Below are 23,383 nucleotides of genomic sequence, written 5' to 3'. Positions count from 1 at the left end.
GTCCAACGCGTGCGCGCAGGACTCTGCGTGCACGCGTTGAACTTCCTTCTTTTTGACAGGTTTGCCCGTGTGCAAGGGCCTGAACTTTTTACACATATAAAAAGGAGGCGTAAGGAATGGATTCTTGAAGGTAAGTGGTCTATTATTTAAAATTATTACATTTTTTCCACAGCTTCATTGTTTTTAAGGACTTTACAGTAAGGTAAGTTTATTTTTAGACCCGATTTCTTAAAAAATTATTTTTTTCAAAAATTTATTAATTGTTTAAAATAGTTTTTTAAAGTTATTTATAGTTTATTTAATTATTGGGATGTTTTTAAAATTTTTATTTAAAGTTAAACTAGTCTTTTGGGCGCCCGTACTTTTCATGAGTTTGACAGTTCTTACTATCAAACTCATGAATGAAGTTTCCCCTCCTCTGATTGGCTGCAGAGTGCTCACCTGATCCCAGCCGGCACATCGCACTAATTACGCCGCTGGATCAGGCAAGCACATCGTGCCGACATCTGAACCGGGCCAGTGACAGGAATTCCAAGCAGGCCCAGGCTTCAGATGTCGGCGCGCCGGGTGAGTGCACATCGGGGGCTTGCACGCGCGGCAAGCACCCGATCCTAATTTCTGGCCCAATAATAGTTTCCTTCGCCCGCCCGATTACTGAACCCCGAAACCGTACATACCATGCCCGATTACTGAGCCCCAATACTGTACACCACTTCAGATTACTGAACCCCGATACCGTACACCACGCCCGATTACTGAACCCCGATACTGTGCACCACGCTCGATTATTGAACCCTGATACTGTACACCACTTCAGATTACTGAGCCCCGATACCGTACACCACGCCCGATTACTGAACCCCGATACTGTGCACCACGCTCGATTATTGAACCCTGATACTGTACACCACTTCAGATTACTGAGCCCCGATACCGGATACCACACCCGATTACTGAATTCTGATAATATACACGCCCGATTAATGAGCCCCGATACTGTGCACCACGCCCGATTATTGAACCCCGATGCTGTACACCATGCCCGATTACTGAGCCCCGATACCGTACACCACATGCGATTACTGAAACCTGATACCGTACACCACGCCAGATTACTGAACCCCGATACCGGACGCCACACACGATTACTGAACCCCGATACCGTACACCATGCCAGATTACTGAACACTGATACCGTACACCACGCCCGATTACTGAACCCCGATACTGTGCACCACGCTCGATTATTGAACCCTGATACTGTACACCACTTCAGATTACTGAGCCCCGATACCGTTCACCACATGCGATTACTGAAACCTGATACCGTACACCACGCCAGATTACTGAACCCCGATACCAGGCACCACACCTGATTACTGAATCCTGATTCTGTGCATCACGCCAGATTACTGAACCCCGATACTGTGCACCACACCTGATTACTGAACCCTGATACCGTACACCACACCCGATTACTGAACCCCGATACTATACACCACGCCCGATAACTGAACCCCGATACTGTGCACCACACCCGATTACTGAACCCCGATACTATACACCACGCCCGATTACTGAACCCCGATACTATACACCACGCCCGATTACTGAACCCCGATACTGTGCACCACACCCGATTACTGAACCCCGATACTATACACCACGGCCGATAACTGAACCCCGATACTGTGCACCACACCCGATTACTGAACCCCGATACTATACACCACGCCCGATTACTGAACCCCGATACTATACAACACGCCCGATTACTGAACCCCGATACTGTGCACCACACCTGATTACTGAACCCCGATACCGTGCACCACACCCGATTACTGAACCCCGATACCGGGCACCACACCCGATTACTGAACCCCGATACTGTGCACCACACCTGATTACTGAACCCTGATACAGTGCACCACACCCGATTACTGAACCCCGATACTATACACCACGCCCGATTACTGAACCCCGATACTGTGCACCACACCTGATTACTGAACCCCGATACCGTGCACCATGCCCGATTACTGAACCCCGATACTGTACACCACACCCGATTACTGAACCCCGATACCGGACACCACACCCGATTACTGAACCCCGATACCGTGCACCATGCCCGATTACTGAACCCCGATACTGTACACCACACCTGATTACTGAACCCCGATACCGTGCACCACGCCCGATTACTGAACCCCGATACTATACACCACACCCGATCGCTGAACCCCGATACTGTGCACCACACCTGATTACTGAACCCCGATACCGTGCACCATGCCCGATTACTGAACCCCGATACTGTACACCACGCCCGATTACTGAACCCCGATACTGTGCACCACACCTGATTACTGAACCCCGATACCGTGCACCATGCCCGATTACTGAACCCCGATACCGGGCACCACACCCGATTACTGAACCCCGATACCGTGCACCATGCCCGATTACTGAACCCCGATACCGTACACCACACCCGATTACTGAACCCCGATACTATACACCACGCCCGATTACTGAACCCCGATACTGTGCACCACACCGGATTACTGAACCCCGATACCGTGCACCATGCCCGATTACTGAACCCCGATACCGTACACCACACCCGATTACTGAACCCCAATACCGTACACCACACCCGATTACTGAACCCCGATACCGTGCACCACATCCGATTACTGAACCCCGATACTGTGCACCACACCCGATTACTGAACCCCAATACCGTACACCACACCCGATTACTGAACCCCGATACCGTACACCACACCCGATTACTGAACCCCGATACTGTGCACCACACCTGATTACTGAACCCCAATACCGGGCACCATGCCCGATTACTGAACCCCGATACTATACACCACACCCGATTACTGAACCCCAATACCGTGCACCACACCCGATTACTGAACCCCAATACCGTGCACCACACCCGATTACTGAACCCCGATACTATACACCACGCCCGATTACTGAACCCCAATACCGTGCACCACACCCGATTACTGAACCCCAATACCGTGCACCACACCCGATTACTGAACCCCGATACTATACACCACGCCCGATTACTGAACCCCGATACTGTGCACCACACCTGATTACTGAACCCCGATACCGTGCACCATGCCCGATTACTGAACCCCGATACCGGACACCACACCCGATTACTGAACCCCGATACCGTGCACCACACCCGATTACTGAACCCCAATACCGGACACCACACCCGATTACTGAACCCCGATACCGTGCACCACGCCCGATTACTGAACCCTGATACCGTGCACCACACCCGATTACTGAACCCCAATACCGGACACCACACCCGATTACTGAACCCCGATACCGTACACCACACCCGATTACTGAACCCCGATACCGTACACCACACCTGATTACTGAACCCCAATACCGGGCACCATGCCCGATTACTGAACCCCGATACTATACACCACACCCGATTACTGAACCCCAATACCGTGCACCACACCCGATTACTGAACCCCAATACCGTGCACCACACCCGATTACTGAACCCCGATACCGTGCACCACACCCGATTACTGAACCCCAATACCGTGCACCACACCCGATTACTGAACCCCAATACCGTGCACCACACCCGATTACTGAACCCCAATACCGTGCACCACACCCGATTACTGAACCCCAATACCGTACACCACACCCGATTACTGAACCCCAATACCGTGCACCACACCCGATTACTGAACCCCGATACCGTGCACCACACCCGATTACTGAACCCCAATACCGTACACCACACCCGATTACTGAACCCCGATACTATACAACACGCCCGATTACTGAACCCCGATACTGTGCACCACACCTGATTACTGAACCCCGATACCGTGCACCATGCCCGATTACTGAACCCCGATACCGTACACCACACCCGATTACTGAACCCCGATACCGGACACCACACCCGATTACTGAACCCCGATACCGTGCACCACACCCGATTACTGAACCCCGATACTATACACCACACCCGATTACTGAACCCCGATACTATACAACACGCCCGATTACTGAACCCCGATACTGTGCACCACACCCGATTACTGAACCCCGATACTATACACCACACCCGATTACTGAACCCCGATACTATACAACACGCCCGATTACTGAACCCCGATACTGTGCACCACACCTGATTACTGAACCCCGATACCGTGCACCATGCCCGATTACTGAACCCCGATACCGTACACCACACCCGATTACTGAACCCCGATACCGGACACCACACCCGATTACTGAACCCCAATACCGGGCACCACACCCGATTACTGAACCCCGATACCGTACACCACACCCGATTACTGAACCCCGATACCGGGCACCATGCCCGATTACTGAACCCCAATACCGTACACCACACCCGATTACTGAACCCCGATACCGGACACCACACCCGATTACTGAACCCCGATACCGGACACCACACCCGATTACTGAACCCCGATACCGTACACCACACCCGATTACTGAACCCCGATACCGGGCACCACACCCGATTACTGAACCCCGATACCGGGCACCATGCCCGATTACTGAACCCCAATACCGGACACCACACCTGATTACTGAACCCCGATACCGTACACCACACCCGATTACTGAACCCCGATACCGTACGCCACACCCGATTACTGAACCCCGATACCGTGCACCACACCCGATTACTGAACCCCAATTCCGGACACCACACCCGATTACTGAACCCCGATACTATACACCACACCCGATTACTGAACCCCGATACCGTACACCACACCCGATTACTGAACCCCGATACCGGGCACCATGCCCGATTACTGAACCCCGATACCGGGCACCATGCCCGATTACTGAACCCCAATACCGGACACCACACCCGATTACTGAACCCCGATACCGTACACCACACCCGATTACTGAACCCCGATACCGTACACCACGCCCGATTACTGAACCCCGATACCGGGCACCATGCCAGATTACTGAACCCCAATACTGGACACCACACCCGATTACTGAACCCCGATACCGTACACCACACCCGATTACTGAACCCCGATACCGTACACCACACCCGATTACTGAACCCCGATACCGTACACCACACCCGATTACTGAACCCCGATACCGTACACCACACCCGATTACTGAACCCCGATACCGGGCACCACACCCGATTACTGAACCCCAATACCGGGCACCACACCCGATTACTGAACCCCGATACCGGACAGCACACCCGATTACTGAACCCCGATACCGTACACCACACCCGATTACTGAACCCCGATACCGGGCACCACACCCGATTACTGAACCCCGATACCGGACAGCACACCCGATTACTGAACCCCGATACCGTACACCACACCCGATTACTGAACCCCGATACCGGGCACCACACCCGATTACTGAACCCCGATACCGTACACCACACCCGATTACTGAACCCTGATACCAGGCACCATGCCCGATTACTGAACCCTGATACCGGACACCACACCCGATTACTGAACCCCGATACCGTACACCACACCCGATTACTGAACCCCGATACCGTACACCACACCCGATTACTGAACCCCGATACCGTACACCACACCCGATTACTGAACCCCGATACCGTACACCACACCCGATTACTGAACCCCAATACCGGACACCACACCCGATTACTGAACCCCGATACCGGGCACCACACCCGATTACTGAACCCCGATACCGTACACCACACCCGATTACTGAACCCCGATACCGGGCACCATGCCCGATTACTGAACCCCGATACCGTACACCACACCCGATTACTGAACCCTGATACCGTACACCACACCCGATTACTGAACCCCAATACCGTACACCACGCCCGATTACTGAACCCCGATACCGTACACCACACCCGATTACTGAACCCCGATACCGGGCACCATGCCCGATTACTGAACCCCGATACCGGACACCACACCCGATTACTGAACCCCGATACCGTACACCACACCCGATTACTGAACCCTGATACCAGGCACCACACCCGATTACTGAACCCCGATACCGGGCACCACACCCGATTACTGAACCCCGATACCGTACACCACACCCGATTACTGAACCCCGATACCGTACACCACACCCGATCGCTGAACCCCGATACCGTACACCACACCCGATTACTGAACCCCGATACCGGGCACCACACCCGATTACTGAACCCCAATACCGGGCACCACACCCGATTACTGAACCCTGATACCGTACACCACACCCGATTACTGAACCCCGATACCGGACACCACACCCGATTACTGAACCCCGATACCGGGCACCACACCCGATTACTGAACCCCGATACCGTACACCACACCCGATTACTGAACCCTGATACCAGGCACCATGCCCGATTACTGAACCCCAATACCGGGCACCATGCCCGATTACTGAACCCCAATACCAAGCACGATACCTGATTACTGAACCCCGATACCGCACACCACGCCCGAACCCCGATACTGTGCACCACGCCCGATCACTGAACCCCGATACCGTACACCACGCCCGATTACTGAGCCCTGATACCGGGCACCACACCCGGTCACTGAACCCCGATACCAGGCACCACACCTGATTACTGAACCCCGATTCTGTGCACCATGCCCGATTACTGAACCCTGATACAGTGCACCACACCTGATTACTGAACCCTGATACAGTGCACCATGCCCGATCACTGAACCCCGATACCAGACACCATGCCCGCTTACTGAACCCCGATACCGGGCAGCACACCCAGTCACTGAACCCCAACACCAGACACCACTCCCGATTACTGAACCCCGATACCGGACACCACACCCGCTTACTGAACCCCGATACCGGGCAGCACACCCAGTCACTGAACCCCGAAACCGGACACCACACCCGATCACCGAACCCCGATACCGGACACCACACCCGATTACTGAACCCCGATACCGGGTACCACACCCGATCTCTGAACCCCGATACCGTACACCACACCTGGTACATGGTTGCCAATCAGCAGTGCAAACTTAAGGTGAATAAATCTCATGGTCTGGATAAAAAGGAAATAAGGGAGGAAATTATAGGAACTCTGGCAGAAATCATTGAATACTGGAGAGGTGTCTGTGGACTGGAGCAAGGCAGATGTTACTGCAATTTAAAAAAAAAGGTAAAACAGTCCCAGAAAATAGTATTTCAATGTGTGAGTGGTCAATCAGTGAAATGGTATTTCCGCCAGTGGTCAATCTGTGGAAGTGTTTCAGCCAGTGGTCAATCTGCAGAATGTATTTCAGCCAGTGGTCAATCTGTGGAACAGTATTTCAGCCAGTGGTCAGTCTGTGGAACAGTGTTTCAGCCAGTGGTCAGTCTGCAGAACGTGTTTCAGCCAGTGGTCAGTCTGCAGAATGTATTTCAGCCAGTGGTCAATCTGTGGAACGGTATTTCAGTCAGTGGTCAATCTGTGAAACGGTATTTCAGTCAGTGGTCAGTCTGTGGAACAGTATTTCAATCAGTGGTCAATCTGTGGAACGGTATTTCAGCCAGTGGTCAATTTGCGGAACGTATTTCAGCCAGTGGTCAATCTGTGGAACAGTATTTCGGCCAGTGGTCAATCTGTGGAATGGTATTTCAGCCAGTGGTCAATCTGTGGAATGGTTTTTCAGCCACTGGTCAGTCTGTGGAACATTATTTCAGCCAGTGGTCAATCTGTGGAATGGTATTTCAGCCAGTGGTCAATCTGTGGAACGGTATTTCAGCCAGTGGTCAATCTGTGGAACGGTATTTCAGCCAGTGGTCAATCTGTGGAATGGTATTTCAGCCAGTGGTCAATCTGTGGAATGGTATGTCAGTCAGTGTTCAGTCTGTGGAACAGTATTTCATAGAGCCATAACAGCACAGGAGGAGGCCATTCGGCCCATCGAGTCCATGCTGGCTCTCTGTAGAGCAATCCAGTCAGTCCCATTCCCCCGCTCTATCGCCGTAGCCCTGCAAGTTTATTTCCCTCAAGTGCCTATCCAGTCTCCCTTTGAAAATATTGAGCGTCTCCGCTTCCATCACACGGCAGCGAGTTCCAGGTCCTCACCACTCGCTACGTAAAAACGTTTTTCCTCACATCCCCCCTATATCTCTTGCCCAAAACCTTAAATCTGTGTCCCCTAGTCCTTGTACCATCAACTAGTGAGAACAGCCTTTCCCCGTCTAGCCTATCCAAACCCATCACAATCTTGTACACCTCTATCAAATCACCCCTCAACATCCTTTGCTGCAATGAAAACAAATCCAGCTTCTCCAACCAGTCCTTGTAGATAAGATCCCCCATCCCTGGAACTATTCTGCTAAATCTCCTCTGCACCCTCCCAAGGGCCTTCACATCCTTCCTAAAGTATGGTGACCAGAACTGGATGCAATACCCCAGTTGTGGCCTAACCAGCGCTTTATAAAGATTCAGCATAACTTCTCTACTTTTGTACTCAATACCTCTATTTATGAAGCCCAAGATCCCACATGCTTTGTTAACCACTCTCTCAATATGTCCTGCCACCTTCAGGGACCTATGCACATTAACTCCCAGGTCCCTCTGTCCCTGCACACTCTTTAAAACTGTGCCATTAAGTGTATATTGCCTCTCCCTGTTCCTTCTGCCAAAATGCATCACCTCACACTTCTCTGTATTAAATTCCATCTGCTAGCATTTCTATGTCCTGTTGCAGTCGCTTGGTATCACCCTCACTGTTGGCCAAACCCCCAAGTTTGGTGTCATTGGCAAATTTAGAAATTCTACTCTGTATTCCAATATCCAGGTCATTTATATATATCAAAAAAAGTAGTGGCCCCAGCATTGACCCTTGAGGAACACCACTGTGTACCATTTCAGTCAGTGGTCAATCTATGGAACAGTATTTCAGCCAGTGGTCAGTCTGTGGAACAGTTTTTCAGCCAGTGGTCAGTCTGTGGAACAGTATTTCAACTAGTGGTAAATCTTTGGAACAGTATTTCAGCCAGTGGTCAGTCTGTGGAACAGTATTTCAGCCAGTGGTCAGTCTGTGGAACAGTATTTCAACCAGTGGTCAGTCTGTGGAACAGTATTTCAACCAGTGGTCAATCTTTGGAACAGTATTTCAGCCAGTGGTCAGTCTGTGGAACAGTATTTCAGCCAGTGGTCAGTCTGTGGAAAAGTATTTCAGCCAGTGGTCAGTCTGTGGAACAGTATTTCAACCAGTGGTCAATCTTTGGAACAGTATTTCAGCCAGTGGTCAATCTTTGGAACAGGCTCCCAAGGAAAATGGCGGGAATAGATAATGTTGATTCAATCAATTGCAAATTTGATAGATTTCTTTCAGATAATATTTTGTAATCCAGGATATGAGCGATTTGAGACATGACGTGTGGCGAGTGCAGCGTGCTCGGGAGGAACAGGTGACTTTGGACCTCTGGTTTGCAAAGCTCTCCATCACTGGGGGTTTTCCTCACCTCATGTCTGGGTCTGTTGTAGTCTCATTGCTCGAGATAGGTTGCTGTGATTAGTTACATGATTTCTCTAAAATTTGTCTCTAAAAGTTTCATGTCTCTAAAAATGTCCCCACCGCTGACGTTAGGGTGACTGGCCTGTAGTTGCCAGGTTAATCCTCTCCCTTTTTTGAACAAGGGTGTAACATTTGCAATCCTCCAGTCCTCTGGCAGCACACCCATATCGAAGGAGGATTTTAAGATTGTGGCCAGAGCCTCTGCAATTTCCATAGAAACATAGAAGATAGGAGCAGGAGTGGGCCATTCGGCCCCTCGAGCCTGCTCCGCCATTCAATGAGATCATGGCTGATCATCCAAATTCAGTACCCTGTCCCTGCCTTCTCCCCATATCCCTTCCACCCTTACTTCCCTCAGGTACCTAGGATACATCCCATCCAAACTGGGTAACTTTTCTACTGAGGACTGCCAACCTTTTAAGTACCTCCTCTTTATCTATATTTATTTATTTATCACGACTACCTCCTCCTCTACTGTGACATTGGCAGCATCTTCTCTAGTGAAGACCGATGCAAAGTCCTCATTTAGTACCTCAGCCACGCCCTCTGCCTCCACAAGATCTCTTTTTTGGTCCCTAATTGGCCCCACCCTTCCTTTGACTACCCTTTTACTATGTTTATAAAAGGCTTTAGTGTTCCCTTTTATGTTAGCTGCTAACCTACTCACTTTTTGCCCCTCTTATTCCTTTTTTAGATATCCTCTGTACTTTCTATATTCAGCCTGGTTCTCTACTGTATTATGAGCCTTATAATTGTCATAAGCCTCCTTTTTCTGACTCATGTTAATCTCTAACCTGATAGAGGTCTTTAAGATTATGAATGGGTTTGATAGGGTAGACATAGGGAAGATGTTTCTACTTGTGGGCAAGACCAGAACCAGGGGCCATAAATATAAGATAGTCACTAATAAATCCAATAGGGAATTCAGGAGAAACTCCTTTACCCAGAGAGTGGTGAGAATGTGGAACTCGCTACCAGGGAATAGTTGAGGCGAATGGCACAGGTGCATTTATGGGGAAGCTAGATAAACACATGAGGGAGAAAGACATAGAAGGATAAGCTGTTAGGGTGAGATGAAGTGGGGTGGGAGGAGATGAAGTGGGGTGGGAGGAGACTCATGTGGAGCATAAAAACCGGCACGGACCCGTTGGGCTGAAAGGCCTGTTGCTACACATTCTATGTAAATCATTCAGAACCCAAACCCATTCATGTAAATCACACTCAGAACCCAGACCTAGAATCATAGAGTCTGACAGCAAAGAAAGAGGCCATTCGGCCCACTGTGCCTGTGCCGGTTCTATGAAAGAGCTCTCCAATTTAGTGCCACACCCCAGCTTTTTCCCCAAAACCCTGCAAATTAGTCCTCTTCAAGTACATGTCATACATAAGAACATAAGAAGTAGAAGCAGGAGTAGGCCATACGGCCCCTCGGGCCTGCTCCGCCATTCAATAGGATCATGGCTGATCCGAACCTAGACTCACGTCCACATCCCTGCCCGCTCCCCATAACCCTTAATTCCCTTATCAGGTAGGAAACTGTCTATCTCCGTTTAAAATTTATTTAATGTCGCAGCTTCCACAGCTCTCTGGGGTAGCAAATTCCATAGATTTACTACCCTCTGAGTGAAGAAGTTTCTCCTCATCTCAGTTTTGAAATGGCAGCCCCTTATTCTAAGATTATGTCCCCTAGTTCTAGTCTCACCCATCAGTGGAAACATCCTCCCCGCATCCACCCGATCAAGCCCCCTCACAATCTTATATGTTTCGATAAGATCGCCTCTCATTCTTCTGAATTCCAATGAGTAGAGGCCCAACCTACTCAACCTTTCCTCATAAGTCAACCCCCTCATCTCCGGAATCAACCGAGTGAACCTTCTCTGAACTGCCTCGAGAGCAAGTATATCTTTTCTTAAATATGGAAACCAAAACTGCACGCAATATTCCAGGTGTGGCCTCACCAATACCCTGTATAACTGAAGCAAGACTTCCCTGTTTTTATACTCCATCCCCCTTGCAATAAAAGCCAAGATTCCAATGTCCAATTGCCTTTTGAAAGTTCCTCTGGAATCATAGAAATTTATGGCACAGAAAGAGGCTTATTTCAATTATTTTCAATCTATGACCTCTGGTTACTGACCCACTTGCCAGAGGAAACAGTTTCTCCCCACTTGCTCCATCGAAATCCCTCATGATTTTGAATACCTCTATTTGGTCTCCCCTTAAACTTCTCTGATCTACGGAGAATAACCCCAGCTTCTCCAATCTCTTCACATAACTGAAGTCCCTCATCCCTGGTATCATCTTGGTAAACTTCCTCTGTATCCTCTCCAGGGCCTTGGAATCCTTCCTAAAGTGTGGTGCCCAGAATTGTAGACAATACTCCAGCTGAGACCTAACCAGAGATTTGTAAAGGTTTACCATGACTTCCTTGTTTTTGTATTCTATGCTCCTATTTAAAAGCCAAGTATCCCATACGGATTCTTAATTGCCATATCAACTTGCCCTGCCACCTTCAGAGATTTGTGAATATGTCCATATAAATCACTCAGAACCCAGACCCGTCCATGTTCAATCTGCAGAATCCTCCTTTGGGAATGTTGTTTTGCATTTTTCTCAGGGTGCAGTTCATACTCGGCTACATACTCGCCATTAATCCGAGGAATTGCTCATTTTGCCTGCCAGCCAGCTTGCATAGTTGGAAATCTTGGTGTAAACGCCATATACGCGTTTGCTGCCACATTTCTCTGGTCCGCCCCAGGACACCAGCCCTTGAGCCACCCAGCTGTGTGTGGCTGGGTCATACGCAATGAATGCCCCTCCACTGTCCCCTAAACATGTGTCCTTCCCACCTTCATAATAGCCAGCACAGAACATGTTATCGGTCACGTTGTAGCTGTCAGAACGTGACTCATAGCTGCTCTTACACTCTGCCTGGAGTGTGACCGGGAGCTTCACATACTGCAAGATGTTTGACAATGTTGCATGGTCACTACCAGGGGCATCATCCATGGTCAGGTTAGGGTTGGTAATGCCCCACCCAGCCACCAGTCCCAGAGTATTTGGCTGTGGGCCTTCCATCTCCTGATGAAGATCGGGCAGACACAAAGGCATCACAAAGACATTCATGGAGACCTTTTCCTTCATCTTCACCAAAGCGATGTCATTGTTGTAAGTTCTGGGATCAAACTCCTTGTGAAGAATGATTCTCTCGACCGTTCTCTTCACAGCAGCTTCCTTCTGCCGGACATCATGGAGCCCCAGATAGACGGTGACATATTCACTCGGAACCACAGTGATAGTGTTGTCCCGCCTCTGTGATCGCAGCACATGGGCTGCTGTCAGTACCCAAGTTCTGGAGAGCAAAGCCCCGCTCCCAAACCACTTGTCCTTTGGGACTCGGGTCATGTCCTCCACTACCATCAGTAACTGCCAGGGGAAGAAGCCTGGGTGTGCAGTCCGCCCTCCAATAATCCGCTTGTTGAGTGGCGGCAGGGGTCGAGCTGGCCGTCCACAGACTATCATTAACAAATAAAAACACGTCAGTAGTGCAGTTAAATAACCAGTGCACAACAAGACCAACTGGAGGTCATTTCTGTGTGATTGTCGCATGCAAATTACGCTGCAATCAGTAATTTCTCATTCAGTATTTTCCCCTGATTCCAACTTTTTAAAAACAAAAAATAGAGGGAGTTTGACTTTTATTCTGTTTTTCCTCAAATTTAAAGTGGGAATGAAGTTAGAAATGCACGGGATTCAAGTGTTGGTTATACTAGTCACAGGATTCAAGTGTTGGTTATACTAGTCACAGGATTCAAGTGTTGGTTATGCTAGTCACAGGATTCAAGTGTTGGTTATACTAGTCACAGGATTCAAGTGTTGGTTGTAGTAGTCACAGGATTCAAGTGTTGGTTATAGTAGTCACAGGATTCAAGTGTTGGTTATACTAGTCACAGGATTCAAGTGTTGGTTATACTAGTCACAAGGTTCAAGTGTTGGTTATACTAGTCACAGGATTCAAGTGTTGGTTATAGTAGTCACAGGATTCAAGTGTTGGTTATAGTAGTCACAGGATTCAAGTGTTGGTTATACTAGTCACAGGATTCAAGTGTTGGTTATACTAGTCACAGGATTCAAGTGTTGGTTATACTAGTCACAGGATTCAAGTGTTGGTTATACTAGTCACAGGATGCAGACAGGACAAGACTGGCAGTTAAATATTGCAGGCTATAATCTCTACAGGAAGGCGAAGGGGATGTGGGGAAGGGTGTGTGCGGAGTGGAGTGCGGAGTGGGGGGGATGTACGGAGGGGGAGGGGGGAGCCGGCTTGATGCCATTGATTTCCTTTGTTCGTAACTTAAAAAGAACCAGAACGGAAAGCGAGGGATGGAAAGAGGGAATTATTTAAAGTAGTTCTGATGTGCAGCAGCAATGATGAACTCACTGAGGTAAATGGGCAAAGTGCATCACTGCTATGGAAACTAGGAAAACCTGTGGTGAAGTGTCTAAGAGGCGCTTCGCACTCAGAGAGAGCAACGAACCATCTCAAGGGCAATTAGGGATGGGCAATAAATGCTGGCCTTGCCAGCGACGCCCACATCCCAAAAACGAATTAAAAAAAAAAAATCCAGAATCGCCAGGAAACTCCCCGTCATTCCCGAATATTCCCAGATACATCCTTCCACTGCCAATGTTCACTTTCACAACAGATATTGGACTGGGTTGTTACAAGCATTCTAATTGCCTCAATACATTGAAGTTACTCAAGGAACAGTCTCAGGAGGTCTCGTTATCACCACCGGATTGTTCATTTGTTGGAAACTCATCCTTGCAAAGGAATGGACTCCAAATTCTTCAAAACGTCAAGCACAAGAAAGGCTTACTTGTCTCACATTATGCTTTGCCGATCAGAGGCCAGAAAGCCGTTGCTAAGTCTGTTCTAATGTGAGGAGGGGGAGCCATTCGAAACTCAGGAAATCCAAAGCTTCCAGGATCCACCCAACTTGCCTCAAAACCCTTCCCAACACAATGGCAACAAAGCAGCAGAGGATCCAGAATGGGAAATGCGCAAGATAAATATAATAGATGCTGCTGTGCTTGGGATCCTGCTCTCCAAGGCCCTGTCTCGTCATTCCTGCTGCTGTTACTGGCATTAGATGGGAATGGGAATAGGATATCAGTGAGAAGCTGCTTATTCCAGTCTTACCACCACACAGATGTTGCAAACTCAAACATGCAGCCTTTAGTGACACAAACAAATCAACTTTGAGACTTCAACAATTCAGCCTTGGGTTATACAGTCACCACGAGCACCACTAGTTCAATGGGAAGACACAAGACAAAATGGGCATTGTGCAGCTATCACAGTTCGTCAGCTCACTTCATTCACTCCCATCATCATGGCTGAGCGTTTTCTTCCCCCCCCCCCTGTGGAATATCAGATTCACTTCCATCACACTTTCATCTCATTCCCTCATTCTCTCATTCTCTACACTCCCCGGAAGCAGCAAAGTCATTTATTCATATACCCGTATCTGGTGTACATGTCTGACTAACCAATTTGAATTTTTTGAGGAGTTCACTGAAATGGTGGATAGGGGAGTGTTAATGGATGCTGTCTATACGGACTTCCAGAAGGCATTCGATAAGGTTCCACACAAGAGATTATTAGCAAAAATAAAAAGCATGACATTGGAGGTAGCTTTGTGACCTGGTTTGGAAATTGGTAGGGAGGTGGGACCAGAGTACTTTTTAAATGTGATGAGGGTTTCTGCCTCTACCACCCTTTCAGGGAGTGAGTTCCAGATCACCACCATCCTCTGGATGAGAAGAGAACGGGGATAAAGGGCACACACTCAGATCGGTGGGATGTGATGAATGGTGTTCATCAGGGATCTGTTCTGGGGTCTCAACTTTCCACCATAAGCACAAAAGAACAGAAGAAATAGGAGCAGTAGTCGGCCATTCGGCCCCTCGAGCCTGCTCCGCCATTCAATAAGATCATGGCTGATCTTCTACCTCATCTCCACTTTCCCGCCCGATCCCTATATCCCTTGAATCCCTTAGTGTCCAAAAATCCATCGATCTCGGCCTTGAATATATTCAACGACTGAGCCTCCACAACACTCTGGGGCAGAGAATTCCAAAGATTCACAACCCTCTGAGAGAAGAAATTTCTCTTCATCTCAATCCTAAATGGCCAACCCCTTATCCTGAGACTGTGACCCCTGGTTCTAGACTCCCCAGCCAGGGGATCCCAGCATCTACCCTGTCAAGTCCCTTAAGAATTTTATATAAAGCAAAATACTGCAGATGCTGGAAATCAGAAATAAAATATTAGTTAAGAATTTTATATGTTTCAATGAGATCACCTCTCATTCTTCTAAATGCTAGAGAATATAGGCCTAGTCTACTCAATCTTGCCTCATAGGACAATCCTCTCATAGAATTGTAGAAGTTTACGGCACAGAAGGAGGGCATTCGGCCCATCGTGTTTGCGCCGGTTGACAAAGAGCGATCCAGCCTAATCCCACTTTCCAGCTTCGCAGTTTACGGCACTTCAAGTGAATATCCAAGTACTTTTTAAATGCGATGAGGGTTTCTGCCTCTACCACCCTTTCAGGCAGTGAGTTCCAGACCCCCACCACCCTCTGGGTGAAAAAGGTTCTCCTCAACTCCCCTCTAATCCTCCTACCAATTACTTTAAAGCTATGCCTTCTGGATATTGACCCTTCTGCTAAGGGAAATAGGTCCTTCCTATCCACTCTATCTAGGCCTCACATAATTTTTACACCTCAGTTAGGTCTCCCTTCAGCCTCCACTGTTCCAAAGAAAATAACCCCAGCCTATCCAATATTCCCTCATAGCTAAAATTCTCCAGTCCTGGCAACATCCTTGTAAATCTCCTCTGTACCCTCTCTCGTGCAATCACATCCTTCCTGTAATGTGGTGACCAGAACTGCACGCAGTCTCTAGCTGTGGCCTAACTAGTGTTTTATACAGTTCAAGCATAACCTCCCTGCTATTTTATTAGCTGAGGCATAGAATATAGGAAAGTATCCCGTGTGCCTTCTGAACCACCTTATCTACCTGTCCTGCTACCTTCAGGGATCTGTGGACATGCACTCCAAGGTCCCTTTGTGCCACTACTTTTCTCAGCATCCCAGGAATCAGTGTTGTGAACCTTCGTTGCACTCCCTCTATGGCAAGTATATCCTTCCTTAGGCAAGGAGACTAAAACTGTTCTCAGTACTCCAGGTGTGGTCTCACCAGGGCCCGATATAATTGCAGTAAGACTTCTTTATTTTTGTACTCCAATCCCTTTAGAATAAAGGCGAATATGACATTTGCTTTCCTAATTGCTTGCTGTTCCTGCATGTTAACTTTCTGTGATGTGTGTACAAGGACACCCAGGTCCCTCTGAATACTAACATTTCCCAATCTCTCACCTTTTAAAAAATATTCTGCTTTTCTATTTTTCCTACCAAAGTGGATAACTTCACATTTCTCCACATTATACCCCATCTGTCATGTTCTTGCCCACTAACTGTCTATATCCCTTTGCAGCCTTTTTTGTGTCCTCCTTGCAGCTTACTTTCCCACTTAGCTTTGTATCATCAGCAAACTTGAAAACATTACACTCAGTCCCCTCATCCAAGTCAGTTAATATAGATTATAAATAGCTGAGGGCAAAGCACTGATCCTTGTGGTACCCCACTAGTTACAGCCTGCCAACCCAAAAATGACCCGTTTATTCCTACTGTGGTGTATGTGCCTTTAAGAGCAATTATGGTGTATGTGCCTTTAAGAGCCCCAGGTGTGCGTAATGCCGGTAATTGCCACTTGGGCTATATAAGCCTGTGTATTGTGTATATCCTTTAGAAACCCCCCCCCAGACTTGCTTAGTAAATACCTATGAACCAACTCCTGTCTTCAGTGTCTTTATCTACACACGGACACTACAGTGGCGACGAAGTGGAAACGGACTTACCTGCAATTCGGCAGCACCTCAAGGACATCGATTCCTGCAGCGTCCAGAAGACTCAAGGAAGTAAAAGAAACTGTGGTTTCACCAGCTGGCCAAGCTGGTGACAGGTACTGCGCTAATCCTTCCTGGGCATCAGGCTGGAGCTCCAGCGGCGGGCTCTACAGCTGAGACAGGCAGCGAAATCGGAGGCAAGCAATAACGGACTGGGAGGGTGCACTCGAGAGACGGCCGGCGCAGCAAGCAGGTCAGCGTTTAGACCTCCGTCGGGAACGAGTCTCCAACAGTGAATAAACGGAAATCACAGTAAAACAGCATTGTTATCGGTAGCAGCGGCGGGAAAGCGCGGGAAGCGCCATATCGTTGCTACAGAGAGAGAAAAAAAGCGCGGGAAGCGCCATATCTTTTCTGAAATGCCTAAATCTGGTAATATTGAGGCTTTTGATGGCGAAATAGAAGATTGGACCACATACGTGGAAAGAGTAGAGGTTTATTGCACTGCAAATGGAATAACAGATGAAAAAAAAGCTTCTGTACTTCTGAACTTAATGGGCGCGAAGACATACGGGCTGTTACGAAATTTAATCACTCCAGCCAAACCAAAGGACAAGACTTTTAAAGAAATTGTTGATACCCTGCAGGAGCATTTAAACCCAACACCGCTGCTGATAGCGGAACGATTCAAGTTCTTCAAGAGAAATCAACACAAGAATGAAAGTAACGCTGATTACCTAACCGAATTAAGAAAGCTATCAAAGCACTGCCAATTCGGAGCAGGACTATCGGATTATCTTCGAGACAAATTTGTTTGCGGTCTCTTAAGTGAAGGAACACAAAAAAGACTGCTTTCTGAAAAAGATTTAACATTGGACAAAGCTTTCAGTATGGCTGTATCATACGAAGCAGCAGCAAAAGGAGCTGCAGAGATACAACAAGAGACACAGGACTTCGGCACCCATAAAATGACACAGGAGTTCGGAAGATGTTATCGCTGCAGCAGATCCACCCATAACCAGAGGGACTGCTGGTTCAAGGGCAAAGCATGCAGGCAATGTGGTAAGATTGGACACATTGCACGGGTATGCCAATCTGGACAAAATAAATCCACTGACAGAAAACAAAAAATCAACAAAGAAAAGTACAGGAAGGTACAAATGATGACGGACAATAGCTCCGAAGACCAGAATAGCGATAGCGACTCCGGAAACAAGAGACTAAGCTGTCTCAAATTACATAATGTACTTGCCAAAGAGGATTACCAAACCATTTGGGTTACCCTCACAATAGCAGGGTCCCCAGTTAAAATGGAGCTAGATACAGGATCAGCTCTAACCGTAATAAATCGACGAGATTACGAGAGGCTATTTTCGCATATACCTCTAAAAGACACATCCATTATCTTAAAAACATATACGGGGCAGAAAGTCTACCCCAAAGGAAAAATAAGGGTGCCTGTGGTATACAACGGCAAAGAAATACAAAAGTTGTATTTATACATTCTACAAGATGGTGGTCCACCGTTGTTGGGACGTGAATGGATAAGGAAGATACGTTTAGACTGGCACTCCATTCAGGCACTGACGGTGACCAGTAAGAAAAAAAACAATGATGACATCATACCTGAACGATTAAAAGACATCTTGGCCAACGCCAAAGAAGTGTTTCAAGAGAAACTAGGAACCTTGAAAGGCATCACTGCCTCAATAAAAGTGGAAGATACAGCAATTCCAAAAATTTTTAAGGCAAGACCGGTGCCATACGCAATACGTCCGGCAGTCGAGGCAGAGCTGAAGAATTTGGAAAAGGCAGGTGTATTATCCAAAATAGATTGGAGCGAATGGGCAACACCCATCGTTCCAGTCATGAAAAAAACATTGAAAAATAACTCTGAGGAACAGAAAAAAATTCGCATCTGTGGGGACTTTAAGGTGACTGTAAACCCGGTCCTTCACACGGTACAGTATCCTCTTCCGAGGATAGAAGATATTTTCGCCTCACTATCCGGAGGGAAACGTTTCACAAAAATTGACTTGGCACAGGCATATCTACAGATGGAGGTTGAGGAGACCTCTAAAAAGTATCTCACAATAAACACACACAAAGGCCTGTACCAGTACAATCGACTGGTTTTTGGAATAGCATCAGCTCCAGCTATCTGGCAAAGAGCTATGGAGCAAGTCCTGCAAGGGATTCCGGGGACTCAATGCTACCTAGACGACATCCTTATAACAGGAGAAAACGACAACGAGCACCTTGCCAATTTGGAGCAGGTGCTCACTAGGCTGAAAGAACGGGGCCTACGAGCAAATCGCCCCAAGTGCGAATTTTTCCAAAATCAGATATCATATTGTGGCCACATAATTAATAAGGAAGGGTTGCATAAGTCACCTGAAAAAATTGAAGCAGTTATAAAAGCCCCAGCACCTGAAAATGTTTCACAATTAAGGTCATTCCTGGGATTAATAAATTACTATCATAAATTTTTATTCTACACCCTCTTAATGATCTTCTACAGACAGGAGTGATTTGGAAATGGAACGAAGACTGTAAACGTGCCTTCCATAAATGTAAAGACTTAATCACATCCGAGAAAATTTTGGCTCATTACAACCCATCACTACCAATCAGACTGGCGTGCGATGCATCCCCTTGCGGCATAGGAGCGGTATTGTCCCATAGATTCCCTGATGGCTCGGAACGGCCGATAGCTTTTGCGTCACGCTCATTGAACTCAGCTGAGCGTAACTATGCCCAGATAGACAGGGAAGCACTCAGCCTGGTATGGGGAGTGAAGAAATTCAACCATTACCTACACGGACAAAAATTTACCTTGCTGACTGACCATCAACCCCTCATCTCCATATTCAACCCTAAAAAAGGTGTCCCCATTATGACGGCACAAAGACTACAGAGGTGGTCCCTTTTTCTAGGGGCACACCAATACAACATTGAATACAAAGGGTCAAAACAGCATGGGAATGCTGACGGTTTATCACGCCTACCTTTGCCAACGATAGAAGAGGCACCTACAGTAGACCCAGTAGAGATATTCCACTCTACCATAGTGGAATGTCTACCGGTGACAAATTCTGCCATTGAAAGGGAGACAAGAAATGACCCTACTCTCTCACGGGTCTACGATTTAACAGTGAAGGGATGGCCAGCACATGGCGAACCACTGTTGCCAGCATTCTCGCAAAGAAGAGAACAGCTGTCAGTGTGCCGAGGAACCTTGATGTGTGGATCCAGAGTGGTGATTCCACCCAAATTCCAGGATAAAGTGCTAAAGGAGCTTCACGAGGGGCATCTGGGTGGAGTGAAAATGAAGAACCTAGCTAGGGCGTTTGTATGGTGGCCAGGTATCGATGGAGACATCGAAGACATGACCAAGAGCTGCCTAGGATGCCAGAAGGTCCAAAATGCTCCACCACAGGCCCCTCTACATCCATGGGAGTGGCCCTCATCTCCCTGGCAAAGGGTGCACATCGACTTTGCTGGTCCATTTATGGACTCAATGTTCTTAATCGCAGTTGATGCACACTCCAAGTGGCCGGAGGTAATAAAGATGTCCTCCACCACCACGGAAAAAACCATCACAATATTAAGGACCATATTTGCCAGGAATGGGCTGCCGGAGCAGATATGTTCTGATAATGGACCGCAATTTGTGTCCGAAGAATTCAGAAAGTTCTTAAAGAACAATGGGGTAAAGCACTACACGTCCGCCCCATACCATCCCGCCACCAATGGATTGGCTGAAAGGTTTGTCCAGACCTTCAAGAAGGCCATCAAGGCCATGGGTAATGAAGACATAAAACTTCAGCACAAGGTGGATAACTTCTTATTTGCATATAGGAATGCAACGCATATGGTTACTAACCAAACTCCCGCCATGATGTTCTACAATAGAAACCTAAGATGCCGGCTGGATTTGGTCAAGCCCAACATCCGAAGGGACGTGGAGAACCGGCAGTTTCAGGGCATGAATGAAAGGCCAACTAGGGCCTTCCAGATAGGCCAACCGGTTTTGGCCCGGGACTACCGTACCGAGAAATGGCAGCCTGGAACTATCTGCACACGATTAGGACCACTGATGTATACCGTGGACATCGGAGACAGCATAATAAGGCGCCATGCTGACCAAATCATCAAGTCATCCGAAAAGGGACAACCTACACCACCACTCTATACATCTAACGATGAAGTAGAGATACCCATATCTACCTCCGATCCGGTGATACTGGAGCCCGATGAACCCGACACTGGCCTTCAAGCCGAATCAGCCTTGCCAGAAGAACCTACTACACCACCAGGAACTACTACACCCCCGAGGCGTTATCCGGACCGAGTCAGGAAGCCTCCTGAGAGACTAACTTATAATTAATTAATACAGCAATGTATATTATTTTGCATATAACATGTAATTAATAATTACTTAAAATATGATGTACTAGTTAGCTAGAAGGGGAGCAATTATGGTGTATGTGCCTTTAAGAGCCCCAGGTGTGTGTAATGCCGGTAATTGCCACTTGGGCTATATAAGCCTCTGTATTGTGTATATCCTTTAGAAACCCCCCCCCCCCCAGACTTGCTTAGTAAATACCTATGAACCAACTCCTGTCTTCAGTGTCTTTATCTACACACGGACACTACACCTACTCTCTGTTTTCTGTCCATTACCAATCCTCAATCCATGCTAGTATATTACCCCCAATCCCATGAGTCCTAATTTTGTTTAACAACATCTTGTGTGGCACCTTATCGAATGTGTTCTGAAAATCCAAATACACCACATCCACTGGTTCCGCCTTATCTGTCCTGCTAGTTACAACCTCAAAAAACTCTAAGATTCGTCAAACACGATTTCCCTTTCATAAATCCGTGTTGACTCTGCCCAATCATATTCTGATTTTCTAAGTGCACTGTTACCACATCCCTAATAGATTTTAGCATTTTCCCTACTAGTGATGTCAGGCTAACTGGTCTATATTTCCCTGTTTTCTCTCTCCCTCCTTTCTTGAATAGCGGGGTTACATTTTCTACCTTCCAATCCGCTGGGGCTGTTCTAGAATCTAGGAAATTTTGGAAGATCAAAACCAATGCATCCACTATCTCTATAGCCACCTCTTTTAAAACCCTAGGATGTCGGCCATCAGGTCCAGGGGATTTGTCGACTTTTAGTCCCATTAATTTTTCCAGTACTATTTCTTTACTAATACTAATTTCTTTGAGTTCCTCATTCTCACTAGACCCTTGGTTTCACACTATTTCTGGAATGTTTTTTGTGTCTTCTTTCATGAAGACAGATACAAAGTATTTGTTTAATGTCTCTGCCATTTCCTTTTTCTCCATTATAATTTCTCCCGTCTCTGCCTGTAAAGGACCAATGTTTACTTTCACTAATCTCTTCCTTTTTACATACCTATAGAAGCTTTTACAATCTGTTTTTATGTATCTTGCTAGTTTATTCTCATATTCTATTTTTTCTATATCAATTTCTTGGTCATCTTTTGCTGAATTCTAAAATCCTCCAAATCCTCAGGCTTACTACTCTTTCTGGCAACATCATAAGCCTCTTTCTTTAATCTAATACTATCTTTAACTTCTCTGGTTAGCCATGGTTGGACCATTTTTCCTGTGGGGTTTTTATTCCTTAAGGGAATGTATATTCGTTGTGAATTATGAATTATTTCTTTAAATGTTTGCCATTTCTTATCTATTGTCATATATTTCAATTTAGTTTCCCAATCTACCTTAGCCAACTCATCTCTCATACCTACATAGTTTGCTTTGTTCAGATTTA

At 47.3% G+C, this 23,383-nt stretch overlaps 1 protein-coding gene across 1 annotated transcript in view; it reads right to left on the bottom strand.

The window, feature by feature from the left end:
- Positions 1 to 11,379: 11,379 nt before the first annotated feature.
- The window catches only part of masp1 (MBL associated serine protease 1), an 83,806-nt gene continuing 71,802 nt past the window's right edge, over positions 11,380 to 23,383 (bottom strand). The window contains exon 11 of the mRNA XM_085989617.1: positions 11,380 to 13,114. Within this exon, the coding sequence (XP_085845743.1) occupies positions 12,249 to 13,114 (866 nt within the window). The 3' untranslated portion in view covers positions 11,380 to 12,248. The remainder of the gene's footprint in view (positions 13,115 to 23,383) is intronic.

Source organism: Somniosus microcephalus, chromosome 6 (genome assembly GCF_052327205.1).
Source record: "Somniosus microcephalus isolate GS21.2 chromosome 6, FLI_Smic_1.0, whole genome shotgun sequence".
Lineage (NCBI taxonomy): Eukaryota > Metazoa > Chordata > Chondrichthyes > Squaliformes > Somniosidae > Somniosus > Somniosus microcephalus.
The sequence above is the reverse complement of the archived record's forward strand: the minus strand, read 5'-3'. Positions and strand labels throughout refer to the sequence as shown.